Genomic DNA, 18,711 nt, shown 5'->3' with positions numbered 1-18,711 from the left:
ACTGGAGAGGCCCATGAACTATGGATACGTTTTTTTCAGTGCGAGCTTGCGTGGTGCTTTCAGAGGTTGAAGAGATCTCCCAAACTCTGCAGGGTACCTGGGTGTTCACAGTGTGGAGTCTGTCAAATATGTTCTTTTTCATGCTTTTTATGTCCTATCCTTCCTGACCTTCTGTGCTTTTCTAAGAGGCCAAAGTTTTCAATCCAATATCTTTTTTTTATAACAGATTACAAGAAAATAAATGCTGCATTTCAGAAAGCAGACCCACATGCTCTGTTGCAAGAATAGTGGTCTCCTTTTATCCTTCAAGATGAAAGCTTCTACATTTTATCATTACGCTAGGCTCAATGACCTATGAAATTATGATAACTTTTATGTTTTTCCAGCATCATAACATTGTTAGGACATTATTATTATTATTAGTAGTAGTTTTCATATTAATCACATTATGATTATTATTTATTTAATACTAATTAGTTTAGGTCACTTTTATATTTTAAGAAAGAAAACACTTCAAGTCTTACTGCTTGTAAACCTCCTCTCCTTCCTCATCTGTAGAAGACCAAGATCTCCACCTACGACAAGATGTGGGAGTTCATGAACAGCAGACGACACTCTGTGATGGTGAAGAATGTGGAGGAGGGGATCCAGCGCGTCCTCACGTCTGACTACGCCTTCCTCATGGAGTCCACCACCATCGAGTTTGTCACGCAGCGCAACTGCAACCTTACACAGATAGGTGGTCTCATCGACTCCAAGGCCTACGGAGTGGGAACGCCCATGGGTGAGTGTTTATGTAACTGAGGGTGTGTGTATATGTAAACAATTGTGTTTTTGTGTTTAATTTAGTGGGTGTGTGTTTGAAAGGGTTAAATTAATGGTTAATTGCATGTGTGAATGGAAGGGTTAATTAACTGTCGCTGATGGATTCATGGTCAGGCAGCTAGGATTATCAAGAGGGCAAATGTGTACATAAAAGTATTACTTTCAGATTTATACCATAGGCTATAAAAAGGCATTGGGCTCAAGGATCAAAACCAGGCTCTGTAAAAACGTTCCTTTTTAAAACTACGATACTACACACTCTTGCTCTTCTTCTTGTCGTAACATTTTGAGACACGTAAAGCCCTTCTTAATCCCGACAATGGGCCATTGACCTCACCCCTTAATGAAAACTCAGGGCAAGCTGTCAATGTAAAAAAAAAGGGAACCCAATGCAACATCACTGCGGTTGGTGCGGTCACGATGAAGCTACGCTGATTATCACCCCACCCCCCCTACAGATCTACAACCGCAAGGACCTTAGACTCACCAATCACCTCTGTTAAAAGTCATCAAAACACAGGTGGAATAATTCTCCTCTTTCCCATATTGACCTGCCCATTGCTGATGAGTAAGGGGTGGGTTGGGGTGTGGGGGGCTATGAGCAGGCAAACTCAGTGTGTGTGTGTGTGTCAGGTCAAGTCAGTTTATTTGTAGAGCACATTTAAAAACATTTAAAAAATGTAATGTGTTTTTGAGTTAATGTAATGTCGTTATCCATTTGGGGGAGCATGTTTTTGTATTAGGGGGAGGTGAACAAGTCATCCAATTTGGGGGGAGTTGACTCGTATTGGGGGGGAGTGTTTTTATTTGGGGGATGTACTCATATTAGGGGGTGTGTTTTGCACTTCAGGGCCACCGTACAAAACAACAATAAGTAGGAACAACAAACAACACAATTACAATAAGCATGAGTGACCCTAAACTAACTCGAAAGCCAAAGAATAAAAATGTGTTTTAAGACGAAACTCACATGTCTTGTGATGGGGGATGACCTGATCAAAATAGGCAGTTTATTCCACAGAGTAGGGGCCACAACTGAAAAGGTACGATCACAGTTTGTTTTCATACGAGTCTGTAGAAGCTGGCTAAAAGGAACTGGTTTGATGATCTAAGGGGCTTGGAAGTGTGATAAAGCATACAGTGTGTGCATGTGCTGATAGCACCAGCTTGCTACACTAACGCAAAACCATGTTCTGCTCTGCTGTATGGTCCCCTTGTGAGTCCCTGGGGTGAACTGAGTTATGGTCATGCTCTCAACCACTGTAATGAAAAGTGTGACTGTGCCCATAAGAGCACTTCCCTCTTCTCTTCTTTACCACATGTAAGTTTCAATCATCATACAAGCATCAAGCACAAAACAAAGCAATAACCATTACAGCAATGAGGATGCTGAGGTACATTTCCCCAACCACCTCTCATTGGCCAGTGGGCCAGTGTTGAACCAGACCAGTTCTTCTAGTTAAACAGACAGAATGTGATTTTTCTTGTACATTTCCTAATTTCTAATAAAATAACAATTAGCTGAACAACCTTGTTAGTTAGCCACTACAGTTGGCTGACTACCCTTACAAAAAAGAAGTACTGTAATTTTCGGACTATAAGCCGCGCCTTTTGTCCCATTTTTTGACCCTGTGGCTTTATATTTATATATATATATTTATATTTAGTCATTTAGCAGACGCTCTTATCCAGAGCGACTTACAGTAAGTACAGGGACATTGCCCCCGAGGTAAGTAAGGTGAAGTGCCTTGCCCAAGGACACAACGTCATTTGGCATGGCCGGGAATCAAACTGGCAACCTTCAGATTACTAGCCCGATTCCCTAACCGCCCAGCCACCTGACTCCCCTATATGACGGTGCGGCTAATCCATGGATTTTTACAGCTAACGGCTAATGGTTAATAAATAGGCGCTTCCTCAAGCAGCAATCTCTTTCCCGACAGTCCCCTGAGGGGGAAGTTCTATGGGCGTATGTGAAGCCCTCTGTGACATTCTTGTGTGTAAAAAGGGCTATACAAAGTATAGCCCTTTTTTTTTTTTTTGCCCGGTAAAGTAGCGCACGGCTACTTTACCGGCGCCAGCGTCTTTTTACCGGCTCTAATAAAAGATAAGCTAACTCTATTTTTTTGTACAATATTTAGCTCGAAAGGTAAGACATTAAAGCTTAACGTGAAATCAGTAAATCAGCTGAAAACGAATACAATCATTTTTATCAATATTTGAAGTGCCATTTTCTCAGAATGTTAGCTAAAAACCGGTCAGGATTGGACACAGTAAGACTTTATTTATATAGCACATTTCATACAGGAATTGCAGCTCAAGGTGCTTTACATAAAATCAACAAAAACAATAATACAAGTGATAAAAGTAATAGATCTCAAACATATAACAAACCAGACTAGCCGCACTCTATCTGCGGTCTCTCGAATCCGTCTTGGATCCGAGCTGCCTCGTGCAGTTTCCACACATATAACAACCCAGACAAGCCGCACTCTATCTGCGGTCTCTCGAATCCGTCTTGGATCCGAGCTGCCTCGTGCAGTTTCCAAACATATAACAAACCAGACAAGCCGCACTCTATCTGCGGTCTCTCGAATCTGTCATAGACCCGAGCTGCCACTTGCAGTTTCCACACACATAACAACCCAGACAAGCCGCACTCTATCTGCGGTCTCTCGAAGTGACATTACATGCCTACAGTCTAGGTGTTACTAGTAACAGTTACTAGCAATGCTAACATATCCTGTATCTAGCACCTGCCTTTCTCCAGTTCTTTCAAATAGATTATCTAGACAGGCGTTAGCAATAAGCCAGGCTGGTGTTCGTTTTCTGGCAATTTTTTCGGAAGCGTCCCTTCTAATACCGACTACAGCTAGTCTAGCTGAGTCATTTGATGTGTGTAGAAACGTATTTAGCATTCTACCTGGTATGCTATATACAGGAAACTTTAGCATTTCTAATAACTGTTAGCGCAACATCATACTGTCCTTATAGCTTGCGGTTGCAATGAGCATACGGTCGGAACAGCACCTCTTTCCAGGTTCAGCTTCCTAGCAAATCCTGCTTGAAATTGTCCAAGGTTGTCAAAACTGTCTTGGGTGAAATGTTCAGAGCAAATGAATGATTGAGTGCCGAACTTCGCCGGGATCTTCTCATAGACAACAGCAGCCATGCCTGTCGAATGTTTGGCTCCTTGGAAAGACTGTGAGTGTTAGCCTTCCCTGTACAGCCTGGAACACAGCATTTACGACCGTGGTCCATTTTCAATATCCTTGTTATAATTCAAAACGTTCTTCTTTGTAATTCCTTATAAGTAGCCTACACAGAGCAGCGCGCAGCTAAACTAGTATCGGAGATAGACGCTACCTCAGGCTGGTCTGGATGTAAATTTTGGGGCGTGACAAAGATACACCCCAGAGCCAAAAAGGGCGGTCCCCCGTCCTACGACACACCGGTAAGCTAGCGTTTTACAGCCAAATGTTTTCTTTTTGAGATTTGCATAGGAAAGAGGTGTCAATGGACTTTGATATTCACTGTATGTTCATTTTTCCGACCGAACTGTCGTTATTCAACTAGGACAAGGTAAAATCGTTTTTTGCAATCAATCGCCCCTGTAAAACACCTGCGGTTTATAGTCCAGTGCGGCTTGTATATGTACATATCATTCAATTTAGCTGCTGGATGATATACAGTGCTTTTAGTTCACTTTTGATATACTTTAAAGTATACTTTGCAAATAGTTCTCAAACACTTTTATTGATATACTTTTAAGAAGTATACTTAATAATAAATAAATAATAATTAATAAATGTGTCTGCTTAGAATGTAGTGTTTTGTTGCGTGGTAATTGGGTGTGCCTTGTCTGTGGCAAGGGCACAACCTTTGTTCTCTCTCATATATATTTATTAGGGTTCCTCCGTCAGGAGAACCCTATTGTGTTTGTTGGTATTATTATTATTATTATTATTCTAGTAATTTATCTCATGAACACATTGGTAAAAAGTTTTGAAATTTGGCATATTGATACAACATGCCACAACTACGGCCCAAACACAGACTGGCCCACATCAGATCATAGGGGGCGCCACAGGCGACGCCCAAATGTCCGATTTTCTAAGTGATAGCATTTCCACCCCATTGCTCAAATTCTTCTGAAACTTGGTGTGCATGCCTTATTTCTCATGGCAAACAAAAAAGCCTCAAGGAGCCATAAGGTCCGCCTGATCGATTTTCCTGTACAGTGATAATTTGGGAAAACCTTCAAAATTCCTCTTCTCTTGAACCAAAGGTCTAATTAACTTGAGATTTTGTACAGATATGTATCATTGACGTATTTAAAAACGTTACTTATAGCAATTGAATAAAATACTAAATAGCTGAAAGGAGTGTATTTATGTAAATTTCCACATTGCCTCAATATGTTTGTGTCACTAAATCAAAGTTCATTTTGAATGATGGGTTTTCAAACCTAATAGGCTTTAAGGTGACACGCCCATGAACTACCATAAACAATTTCACCTTGATATGTCAAAATATGACTGAATTACAGCTGTTTGAACTTGGACCAAATCTGACAATGCTTGCCATTGGACAAACAACTTTTTTTTGTTCAGTAACTGAACATGCCAATACTCAACACTGAGAATAGCTCAACGAGCTGGAACGGTGACCTGCAAAGGACAAAGTCATAGGTTCAAATCCAGCAACACTGAATCTGTCTTAAATTTGAATACATGTTTAGTTAAACAGGATGACATCGTTCTGAAGTACCATGCGCAATTTCACCTTGATATGTCAAAAAATCATTGAATTACAGCTGTTTAAGCTTTGGCCGAATCGAACAAGCCATGCTACAGGATATACATCTTTTTTTGGGGGGGACAGAAACTGATCTGAATTTCTCAGCCTTGCGGGTAGCTCAATGGGTTGAAGCGTTGTACTGCAAAGCATAATGCCACAGGTTCAAATCCAGGCACAGTCTTTTGGCCTGTCATAATTTTGATTACTTGTTTAGTTAAACAGGCAGACATCATTCTGAAATACCATGCACAATTTCATGCAATTTAACCTTGAAATGTCAAACTTTTCTTAACCTTTGTCCCAAAGCTGACAAAAAACTAATACTCATATCACGCAGTCGGAGCACAGCCAGATAATCAGCGTCAGCACCCTTGGGTACCCAGCATGCAGTGCGGCATGTCCAAAAATGCAAAGACTTGTGGAAAATAGTTTGGTTACAACAGCCTTGCGAGGGATTTCACTTGTTGTGTTTGTTCATTTAGATGTTTGTAATGTTTTTGTTGGTTAGTTAATATAATCTTGTTGGTCACCCTGATTGTGTATGTTTTATAGTTTAATGGGACTAGAGAGTCGGCTGATGAACAGTTACAGGCTCTTCTTGCAAGAAGCTGATTATAAACGCTGTCTTGCCCTGTTGACCACATGATTTCAGTTAGTTGTGCATTGACTTAGAATCTGGAATCAATGGTGGGCCAACATGAAGTCGTTTTGCTCTCTTGTTGTCAAAAGTCTCGATCTTGTGCAGTGTATTTGTTTATAATATTTTGCGGAGGAACCCGCATTGCTGCTTGCAGCTATATTTCTTTATTGTTATTTTCCCACTCCTAAAAAAACGTGATTATTGGAACTACATAGACAACATCGGTGTCAAAATGTTTGTATGCTTGTATTTGCGAGAAACGTTCCATTTGACGGTTTAGGCTTAAATCACGTTTTTGTGGCAAAAAGTGAAGCTAACGGTGGCTAACTTGCTAGCCACAGTCACTTACATCACTAACGTTACAAAGACACGCGGAACACACCGGCGACCAGTCTTGCCAGGTCCACGGTTTTCCCGCGGAATTGGGATACATTTGAAGCGTTGCCGCGGGTTGAATTTTTTGTCCGCTGGTTCGGGTAGACCTATTTTGCATGCAAATTATACGAATATCTTTAAATAAAAAACCATATTTTAAATGAAATTATTTATTTATACCCAAATCCTACCAAACTGACTCCAGATCAGCACGTACACACATGGACATGGGACACCCCGACTTACACACAAGCACTGTGCGTGTGCACACGTGCCTAATGCTCTCAGTCTCCTGAGAAAACCTCCTGCTTTTAATGCTGGCATACTAAACATTTGGTGTTACTTTGTAGATATTACAATACATTTGGCTGCTGGGCGCGAGAAATGCAGCCCCCATCTTGGAAAGGGCAAGTTCCTAGTTGCTTAGCATCAGAATAAACAAGATGCCAGCACTGTGCAGCATATTCCTGCTCAAAACGGTGGTCAATCGCAAACGGATTACTTTTCACAAGCAAGATTTAACATTACCAGGGGTCTCATTTATAAAACTTGCGTACGCACAAAACGGGGCTGAAAATGTGCGTACGCCACTTTCCACGCAAAGGTTGTGATTTATAAAAAACAAACTTGACGGGAGAATGTGCGGTCCTCCACGCAAACTCTGACCCTTCTGTAGGCCTACGCACATTTTGGAAACAGTTGGAATTGGCAACGCAGATTACCGATCTGTAGTCAGACTGCAGAAAGTAAATTTGGGAACAACGATTACTCGTAATATTTATATATTTTGTTTTCCTCACACAAGTTTTTTTCACTCAATTTCATCATTATCATGAAGATTTGATCCAGCAGTATTATTTTAAATTTTGTCATTTAGCAGACGCTCTTATCCAGAGCTTATTTTAGCTTGTACTGAGTGATAATTGTTCCATAAGCACCTTACTATCAACTCAACTTATAAATCAAAATTCAGCGCTGTCTCACCATCATATTGTCCACTACCGGACTGCAGGAGGGGGAAATGCCCAACTGCATGGAATGCAGACAACATCACATATCCTACCTTTAAATAACTGCAGAGTACAGTGTATAACTAAATATATTTCTTTAATACTGTGCATATATCATCATATGTCAAAAACTGGAAATACAGTCGTTAAGCTCCCGCGGACACTCCACGTCCTCGTTATCAGTCCAGACTTTAATAGATTAATGTTCATAACAAAACTCTTACGTTTTCAAATTGTATCTCGACACGCGGTATCTGGCACAGTTGACGCCACTCGTACAGTTTTTTAAATTGGTGATCTAGTGGAGGCCACCAAATCTTCGAGTTTTCGGCCTCCACCAATGGGCTAACAGTGTCTGAGAAGTTACCATGCGCTATGATTCACCGTAAAGAACAATTGCATGCCAGGGTCATGATGAGATACTATATTAGCATTCATGAGGTGCTTTGCATTGACTATTTATGTTTAAAAATGGGCGTGTTCAGGGCGGGGTACAATGCTGATTCACGTACGCACACTTGTGGGTAATCTTGCGTACAGGTGTGCGTACGCACGGTTTTATAAATCAGAATTTTTATGTGCATACGCCATTTTAAGATTTTGGGGCGTACGTACACTTTTAGTAAGAATCCTACACACAGTTTTATAAATGAGACCCCAGGGCCGGCCCAATCCTTTATGGGGCCTTACGGAGAATGTATTTGGGGGCCACTCATTTATTCGATTAAACTTCAATTTATTACACATTGTTCATTTGTGGTGCGCCGTATATTCGAGGGCGTTTATTTGAGGGCAACGTTTAATCGAAGAAATACGGTATTATAGGCTAGCTGCACTAGCATGCAAACTTGTTAGTTCGCTACATTAAATGTTCTTACATAGTTTGAACAGTACGGCCTTCTAAATCACTGATTTAGCAACGAGCAAATGTCAATGTTAGTTAGACTAGCTAGCTCTATCTCATCTGCTTTTTATTAACGCTGATTTGCAAGGAGTGAACAGCTAGATAGAGAAAACACCTAGACTACCTACCGTAGCCTGTTAACTAGTTTAGCTTGCTAACGCAAGAGCACCTGCTTCCCCAGTTCTTTCAATAGATTATCTAGACAGGCGATAGCAATAGGCTAGACTGCTATTCGTTTTCTGGCTATTTTTTCGTAAGCTTCCCTTTCCGACTATGCCGACTAACAGCTAGTTTATAGCTAACTAGAGTAATTTGCTAAGTAAGGTATGTTGATATTATATTTGAAACGTATTTAGCTAACAGTGGACCCCTAGTGCAACACAAAAGAATGTTCATTAAAATGACATGCTGCTACTAAGTATTTTAGGACCGGCTAACCCTACCGTATTTCTGGGGTGGAGTTTATTACACAATGTTCCTTTTTGGTGTGGCGTTTAAACGAGAGCAGAGTTTAATTGAAGAAACACAGTACATTAAACTGTAATTTCATGTGCTCTTAGGGGCCCTCTGGTGGCCACGGGGGCCCTAAGCAGCCGCTTAGTTCGCTTATGCGTTGGGCCGGCCCTGATCTTTACCATACTATTGGTTGTATTTTGTGAAAATAATAACCATGTCCTGTATCATAGCTACATGTATGACCTTTGCAGCAAAGCAAACCACGTGAAAATCAGTTCGGTATTCAGTTTGGTATGATTAATTAAATTTACATTACATTTATGCATTTAGCAGACGCTTTTATCCCAAGCGTCAGCTTATTGCCCCAGCCAAACATATTACACTGAATGGAGTGGTTGCCCCTTCCAAGATGGCGGCCCCACGGCTCGTCAGCGCCAATAGCGGTCGATGCGGCGTCTACTCTTTATTATGTCTATGAAGACACAATATGGCGGTGAAAATACTTCACGAGCGCAAAATGGCTCCATTGATCCTTATTTTAGTGCAAACTCATCAAGGCGATAAATAGTGTTAAAATATGTGCCGTTTGTTCGAAATACAAATGTTATATTCTTAAGTACAGTACTTAGGAATGATTGGCTGGACCTGATGTTTCGTCCAGGATCACAATGACTCTTATTCAGAGACTTGTTGCTCTTGTTGGTCAGTTGTAACTGACGTAAATCTATTGTGCTTGCTGTGTAATATATTTTTGTTGCTTGCTTTTTTCCACAGGTATCACAGCGTTTCTCTACAGACTGGTAACATTTAAGAGCAAGCTTTAAGAAGTCCTAACCTTTCAATGCTATAGTCACCATTCAAACCAATTCCCAAAGCACAATTTCATCAGTGGTGTATGCTATCGACATGAACTGCGATTACATTAATATTTATTTGAGTTCAGACAACACGGGGGTTGATGGATCCCTTACAAAAAATAAGTATACTTCAAGTTTATTTTGTAAGTATACTTAATATAAAAAGTATACTATTATCATGTTACTTAAAGTATACTAGCAGTGTACTTATTTATATACTTTTTTTGTACTAAGTAAACTGAATTGGCCCACTTTTTAGGTCATTTAGTACACTTTAAAGTACACGCTTTAGGTCATTAATACACTTTAAAGTACACTTATAGTGTATTTCAAGGTTTACTTTTGAATACTTCAAAGTAGCCTGTGTAGTGCACTTTCAGTTCATCAAGTATACTTCCTCAAGTACTTCAAAGTATACTTTGGAATACTGTAAAGTAACCTGTGTAATGCACTTTCAGTTCATCAAGTATACTTCCTAAAGTACTTAAAAGTATACCTTGGAATACTCTAAAGTAACCTGTGTAGTGCACTTTCAGTTCATGAAGTATACTTCCTAAAGAGCTTCAAAGTATACTTTGCAATACTTACAAGTGCACTTTCATTTAATGTAAGTACTTCAAGAAGTAAACTTCAAAATTTAATTTGACTATTACTTACTAATGTATTAAAATGTTAGAGGCCCCTGAAACTCCTCAGATCTTAAATCACGTGGTGAAAACGGGGCATCGCATCATTTCACTACAGCTTCTTAGCTGAAAGACGCTATGTACTACATATGATAGGAAGAATCCAGCTGTTCTTATGAAATGTAACAGTCATTTAACTCATGGTTACAATGGTAAACCAGCACAACAATGACAATTACCACGCAACAAAACACTACATTCTAAGCAGACACATTTAAAAAACGAAATTCATGAAGTTACATTTGTATTTCGAGCAAACGGCAAACTTATCAGCAAATTTTAACACTATTTACCGCCTTGCATCATGGTAATTGACTAGCCAATGAGCCACACTATCTTCATTAATTCACGTAGTTATTTCGTTCTTCAGTCAGTTTGACAGTATAACCTTCAAATGCATAATGCAACCCTTCTGTCTCAAGTAGCTTTTCCTTTTTTTCCATTAATACTCCAATTGATAATTATTAGTATAAGATTATAGGGCTTCAGAATGTTTTGGCAGTAATTAAGGTTACAGCTTCAATACCAAAAAAGATTCAATGTGCAATGCATAATAAATTTTCATAGACATTAATAATTAGGATAAGATGGATCTAAAAAATGTAACCTGTAATATACTTAAAAATTATTTTGACTGTTTTTGCTGTATAATAATAGAAAACGTACATCCTACTCCAGAAGAAATGTATACCTTTTTCTGTTTCTAAGTATACTTCTTAAAAGTATATCAAAAGTGAACTATTTTTAAAGCATACTTAAAATTACATACAAAGTGAACTATTTTCTAAGTATACTTCTTACAAAAGTGAACTATTTTCAAAGCATACTTAAAAGTATATCAAAAGTGAACTATTTTATAAGCATACTACTTAAAAGTATGTCAAAAGTGAACTAAAAGTGTACTATCCATATTTTAGTATACTTATAGTATACTTTAATATACTTCTTTTTGTAAGGGATGTTCTTGTGTCGAACTTCTGTTGCATATTCGCAGTGTGTCTATGGCGCTGTTTTCACCTCTCTCTCTCACCGTATCCATCTCTCTGAGGACCCATTTGTTAGGTCGTAATTATTAATTATTTGAAACATGAGCTGAAAGAGGATCAGGGGAATATAAAACTCGATGGGAACCGTGAACCTTGTTTTGCGCGAACGCACATTCACATTCAGTCTTTCTATACTCATTCTCACGCGTACACACTGAGCTCAGTCGCTCACACTCACAGGGCATCGTGCATGTATTTGATCAGGTGCTGTGTGATGAAAATCAAACACTGTTGCAACATTCAGAAATCAGCGAGCCTCTCAATAATTTCGCTCTCGAGGCCGTCTCTATCATCCTTGAGAGAGCACACAGACACAGAGATGAAAAGACGACAAAGGATAAATAATGGATGAGTGAAAGATTATGTTAGAAAGATAACGGTAGGTTAATGTAACCAAAGTAGGGTTGCCAACTTCCTCAACCCCAAATGAGGGACACTTTCTATCCGCCTGCGCCAACAGCTGACCAACAATAAAGGAAATCGCAAGGTTTCATAGCCATACCATAAACCTACTCATTTCTGTGTAATTTTGGCAAACCACTACTGTACTTGCTTATACCACTACTGTACTTGCCCCCCCCCCCCCCCCCCCCCCCCCGAAGGAAAAGGACGAAGAAAAGTTGATTAGATAGTTGTGTAGCGGCAACGCTCCTGTTACCCAGAATGCCCCGCGGCAAGCTGAAAAGGTTGAAGGTTTAAACCAGAATCAGAATGGGATTTATTTGCCATGAAAGTTTGCACAGACAAGGAATTTGCTTTGGCAGGAAGGTGCATACTAGCCTGGCTGCCAGCCCAACTTCTCCCCGCCCAAAAAAAATTTGGTCGGGAAGTTGGGTCTGGAGGGTCTCGTATTGGGGACCAACTACAGAAAACCAGAATCTGGGCGAACCAATTAAATTGCCAGGGCGGGCTTTATACGATGATGGACAGATGATCAAGAGTAACGTAATCACCCACGTCACAAAAGAGCGCTTAAGTTGAATTCGTTTTGAACAAACATGGCTACCGCTGGAGATCTGGGATGTTATGATTCTGCCATCGAGTCTGTTTTAGAAAACATCGACAGCGCATTAATTTTGAAAGAGGAACAGAGAGACGCAATCAAGGCATTTGTCGATGGAAAATATGTTTTGGCCGTCTTTCCTACGGGATTCGGTAATAGTTTAATTTATCAGCTGGTCCCGATGGAGTTGTAATACTAAACGGAGAACTTGTTCGTATATGCATTTCCCTTTATTGTTTCGCTCAAAAAGGTTGACCGTGTGAACAAGTACTCTCCCTACCCTTAAATTAATTTTACAACACCGGCAAAAATCGTTTGTATTCATTCTTCAAGCATACTTGCATTCAAGCATTCAAGTCTGCTTGTAGTTTAGTTCTGTTGACAACAACTATGCGGTGCTTAACATACGTCACATACTCTGTTGCTCTGATTGGTTGTAGATCTATCCAATTGAGCGAAGAGGCATTTGTTTTCCAGGCTCGTTTGAAACACGCCCTGTAGTCAAAGCCCAACGGAAAGTATGACAACGTCAGGCTAGGTGCATACAGTAAACATATAGGAATCTTACATTTAAATATGTGGTCTAACTATACTAAGGATACATAAACTAGCAATACTAAGTGGAATACAATTAAAATAAAATATACAATAAGTAAAATATAAGTTGCCAATTTACAATATTAAATACAATATAAAATACAAATATTACAGGAATTGAGTGTAGTGCAAAATGTAAATAGTTTTTAAAGACAGTCAGTCAGTGTGAGCTTTGGCCTTGTTGAGGAGGCCAACAGCGGAAGGGAAGAAACTGTTTGTATGGCGTGAGGTTTTGGTCCTGATGGACCGCAGCCTTCTGCCAGAGGGGAGTGACTGGAACAGGGAATGTCCAGGGTGGGAGGAGTCAGCCACAATCTTCTTCGCCCGTCTCAGGGTCCTCGAGGTGTGCAGGTCCTCGAGGGAAGGCAGATTGCAGCCAATCACCTTCTCTGCAGTGCGGATGATACGCTGCAGCCTGCTCTTGTCCTTGGCAGTGGCAGCAGCGTACCAGGTGGTGATGGAGGAGGTGAGGATGGACTCAATGATGGCTGTGTAGAAGTGCACCATCATTGTCTTTGGCAGGTTGAATTTCTTCAGCTGCCGCAGGAAGTACATCCTCTGTTGTGCTTTCTTGGTGAGGGAGCTAATGTTCAGTTCCCACTTGAGGTCCTGGGAGAGGATAGTGCCTTATCTAACTTAGTTAGATAAGCATTGTTTGGAATTTTGTTGTTGTGTTTGTTCTGTTTTGATGTGTAATGTGATGGTCTGTAGTTTGAAAACATTAAGTGTTCACACTGAATGTGAATGTTGTCCAGTTAGATCCCAATTTAATCTGTCCTTATTATAGTGTGGGATAAAATATAACTATATCAATTTGTTCGGCGAACCGGCGCTGGCTGTAGTATTTGGAGACTGATTACCGCGTCTGAATGCTGTGTGTTGTGCACAGAAGTTGCGTTGAATGAACATGTTAAATCAATTTAACTTAATTAGACTTTATTCATTATTTTATTTATTGAAAATGCCTTTTTACAGAGAAGTTATATAAATAATGTCATATTTCCCGGGAAAGGACAACCTGTAATGTGATATTACAGATATATCTCGTACATTTGGTACTGGAAAATTACAATCATTTTACGGTTAATTGATGTTAAAGAAAACATTTTTTTTTACCGTTATTTTTTATTCAGTTTTTTCTACACAGTTTTTTTTACATTGTACTAGTCTTTGGATCATTTTTCACGTGACCTGCTCAGTAATGTTAGCTAGAAGAAACAGAAAGGATTTGTTTACCTCATTCACTTTTGCTTGACTGCTAGGTTTAGTATAATAAGACGTGAATGAGATTTGTTCACAAGTTATAATTACAGGTTTTGTTATTTGTACCTTTTCCTTTTTTTTCTGCCACGAGAAAATGAACAAATCACTCTCTGAGACTACTCATTACTCTCGAGTCAAACAAATGATTTGTTCAAATTGAACAAATCATTCACGAACGACACATCACTAGTGAACAAAGTACAGGTCCCCCCCCGGAAGGACATATTCAACACTTCCATGCCCACTTTACCCCTCTACAAACCCCTTTGGAAAATTACAGAAACACGCCAACATGAAGAAGCAAGGTTCCCACAGGAGATAATCTTATTTCTGGGTCAGGGGTAGGCTACACGTAGCGGCCCGGACTTGTATGGAACGGCTCTGGGATGCTGGGAGAAGGCAGCATCCTATTCAGGCACTCTGCAGCCATTACTCTGCCTTTGATCATGAAAACACCCGCTGTGTCCTAATGCGCTGTCGCTAATTCCTGCGTCCTCCCACTGTCTACGGATTTGTGGAGTTACTCATCGCATCACACGCACACACACATACACATTATTCACACACCCCACCGGAAGCCTCTGTTTACGCACACCATTTATGACACGCACACACACACACTGGTAATTCATCTAACTCTATTGGAGCTTTGCTTTTCCCAACACAAAGCAAGACTGTCGCCAATGACTTGTGTTGTAAGCTTGGCAGGGGAGAAAAAGGGATGGTAATTTTGGAGTCTGTCTTTCAAGATGGGGATTAGTTTAGAATAAATTAGGATTTACAAGGGAGTCTTATCAGCACTGCAGACAATAACATGGCAGGTTATGATCATCTGCATGCAAGTTAGTTGATTCACATGCCCACCAGCCAATGCTATAGATAGCCACCAAACAATTCCATTTATGTACATTTCCCAATTTTCAGTTCTTCCTATCTCCTATCTCCTCCAATCCCCCATAGGCTCTCCGTACCGAGACAAGATCACCATCGCCATCCTGCAGCTTCAGGAAGAGGGGAAGCTGCACATGATGAAGGAGAAGTGGTGGAGGGGGAATGGTTGTCCAGAGGAGGAAAGCAAGGAGGCCAGCGCGTTGGGGGTGCAGAACATCGGAGGCATCTTCATCGTTCTGGCAGCAGGGCTAGTGCTGTCTGTGTTTGTGGCTGTGGGGGAGGTCCTGTACAAGTCCAAACAGAACGCCCAGCTTGAGAAGGTAAAGGAAGAGAACATGGGTTTTTACATGTGGTCAACACAGTTTGTTTAACCACCAAAACAAAGATGTGCTCATTGTAGAGCTATCCAGGAGACCAGTGCTGCACTCCATTTAGCCATGACTGATGAACTATACTACAAGGCCATCTTTTAGGAATGTGCAAATTAGTTTCCCGACAGCGTAATGTTACCTATCTGTTTCCTGTTTCATCTTCCCTCTCCTATTTTAACCCCCCCTGCTCCCTTTTCCCTTCTTACTCACCACACGCTGTCCCTCCCACTTTATCTCCCTACTATACTCTCTTTCATCTCCGTCTCTCCCCTCCCTCTTTCGTACCACGGTTCTGTCTTCGTATATCCATCCCTTTCTTTTCTCTCTTCTCGTTTTCCTTTTACATTACGCCCACCCAACCCCCACTGATTTCTTATGCACATATCCCTATCTCCTCTCACTATTCCTTCCCGTACTCTTCTGTCTACCCACTTCCTACCTCCCCCTCTTCCCGTCACTCCCCCACATCTCCCAGAGGTCCTTCTGCAGTGCCATGGTGGACGAGCTACGCGTGTCCCTCAAGTGTCAGCGGAGACTCAAGCAGAAGCCCCTGCCACCTGCCATCGTCAAGACGGAGGAGGTGATCAACATGCACACGTTTAACGACAGGAGACTCCCCGGGAAGGAGACCATGGCGTGAGCTCTGATCATGCCACTCAATACCAATTCCAGTCAGTTGCCGGAGGGGGGGTTTCTGGGGGAGGAGTCAAACAACGTTGAAATATGACCACCAATAAAAGGTAATCGGTCAAGTACTGTTTAAACACCACCCAAACCCCCGCCCCCCACTCCTCCCCCCACCCACCACCACCACCACCACCACCACCCCTCCAGGTTAGTAGACAGATGTTTCCTGTGGAAATATAGTGTGAGTGTGACTTCAGGCCACCACTACGTCTCTTCACTGTGATGGACTTTCTGGGAGGGACCTTTGAAGGTGACAGAAGGTGACATTCTGAGATCTGTGAAACATTTGGTTAGGTTCTCACAAGTTCTCACCATTTTCCATCCAGGCCTGTTTGGACTGGCTTTTGTTCACACATATACACACACACACACACACGCACACTTGCACTCACAAATACACAGACACATGCACACACCTATGTGGAGCAGGACACTGTATCTTGGCCAGTTACAACCCAAGAAATAAGTTGATGTTGGGATTTTCGTTGATGTCGGTTATACTTCTGTCAGATCTCCATATGTGTGTCCCTGTTGGTATCTCTAGAATGTTTCTGGATAATTGTGGTCAAGACTGAAGTACCACATATCATGAAAAAGAATGTTACAAAGTGCCAAACTGTTGCATAAGAAGCTGGTGTATAAAGAAATTGATATTTGTCCGACACTTAAGGTATGTGTATTTAGTTTGGAATCATTGATGTTGAATACTTCTTGTTTTCTTCTGTGTTGCCTTTATTGTGCCAAAGTTCTGCCATTGTAAAGAACTTCTGTATCATGCCTTTCACTTTTACTTTGAAATGCCACGATACATGGTGTAAAAAATGCTGTCATCCCAACCATTCCCCAAGGTCCACTATTTGAAGTCTACATCAACTGTCGAAAGGCAGGATTTTTACAAAACAAATTGTTTGTTTTTTACAAGGACACGTTTTGTAGTACTATTTCTATCTATCATGATAGCCCCCTTATATGAATATATGTAGCAAGTTTCAACTTGACCAGCTATCTTCGTCCCCGTCCCCCCCCAAACCCATGGTTTAAGTTCCATCCTGGGCCCCTGACTTCTAGCTGGTCCCGTCTCCCTGGTCTCTGTTCTGGGGCCACACTGCCTGTAATGTGGGGCCCTGTTCTGTTCAGTGAAATGGCAAGCATAGCTGGTAGATGTATAGACCGCCCCCCCCCCCCCCCTCTACCATCTCTACTTCTAAGGGATGTCTTAGAATATATATATCTCTCTTTCAGGAGCCCTTCCCAAACAAGGGAATAGTAAACATTTATTAAAGTAAATGTTTCCTTACAGCCTACTGACTACTTGTGCTCTAGGTGAATGAATGTAGACAATTATGAGAATTATAATTATAAGAAATGGAGAAGGACAGTTAGTTTGATTTATGTTGTTCTACCAGTACTGCTTGTCATTTTAGAACAGGCTAGACTCAGTGTTGATGATTGATTAATTGATGGAGATTCATTTGGAAACATCGAAAACTGTTGTCAAAACGAAGATAAGATTTATTTGATGCATTGATGCAAGATTTTACATAAAAAGTATATCATTAAAAAACATTATGGTTACTTAATTGTCTTCAACTCTTTGATATTAATTTAGCAAAGGTTTGACAAAAACCTATATATTCACTGGCAGGCAGTTAATTAACCATTGCCCTGACAAGCTTTTGTTGTTGAAAAATGCTTGGTTAATGAATTACTAAACACACTGAGTTGTATTGCATTTGTGTGTACAGGGTGTCAGGTTATGAATAATGGACAGTAAAAAGCTGTTCCATAATCCATCCATGTGTAAACCCAGCCAAAAGCAAAGTTTTTGTTCTGCTAACCTAACCTTTATATTTATCTACTCCTAATTGCTTGTTGGACAAGAGGGTGAGGTTGCTTGATGGTCAATAGGTCCAATTACACAACATGCTGAGAATCACTGGCCTAGCAGGTCACTCGGTCCATGTGCACAAGGACAAAGTCCTTCAACTCTAACGGTAGAGTTGTGTGTGAGAGTGGTTATTCTTTCTCCAGATGGGTAGCAAGTACAGACAGACAGTCTAGGAGCCTTGTGACAGGGTTTTATCAAAGTGATGATTAAAACCATTTCTGGGGGTTTAGACACAACAGCCACCTAGGCTGCCCTCCCAGAGTGACAGGGAAGGTTGCCATCTGCGTCAGTGCTTTCAGGGGGGACCACTTAGTCCGTCACACTTATTTCCATCACATTATGACGCCGCTCAGTGGGCAGCTGGCGGGAAATATTCTTGCACAAGGTCCCAGTTTATTAGACTCAAGCTGGA

At 40.9% G+C, this 18,711-nt stretch overlaps 1 protein-coding gene across 1 annotated transcript in view; it reads left to right on the top strand.

The window, feature by feature from the left end:
• The window catches only part of grik2 (glutamate receptor, ionotropic, kainate 2), a 66,926-nt gene extending 48,943 nt beyond the window's left edge, over positions 1–17,983 (top strand). Inside the window, exons 14-16 of the mRNA XM_047049895.1 lie at positions 559–784; positions 15,423–15,673; positions 16,200–17,983. Of these exons, the coding sequence (XP_046905851.1) occupies positions 559–784; positions 15,423–15,673; positions 16,200–16,364 (642 nt within the window). The 3' untranslated portion in view covers positions 16,365–17,983. The remainder of the gene's footprint in view (positions 1–558; positions 785–15,422; positions 15,674–16,199) is intronic.
• The last annotated feature ends 728 nt before the right edge of the window (positions 17,984–18,711 follow it).

Source organism: Hypomesus transpacificus, chromosome 26 (genome assembly GCF_021917145.1).
Source record: "Hypomesus transpacificus isolate Combined female chromosome 26, fHypTra1, whole genome shotgun sequence".
Classification (NCBI taxonomy): domain Eukaryota; kingdom Metazoa; phylum Chordata; class Actinopteri; order Osmeriformes; family Osmeridae; genus Hypomesus; species Hypomesus transpacificus.
Note: the sequence above shows the minus strand (reverse complement) of the source record. Positions and strands in the feature narration are given on the sequence as shown.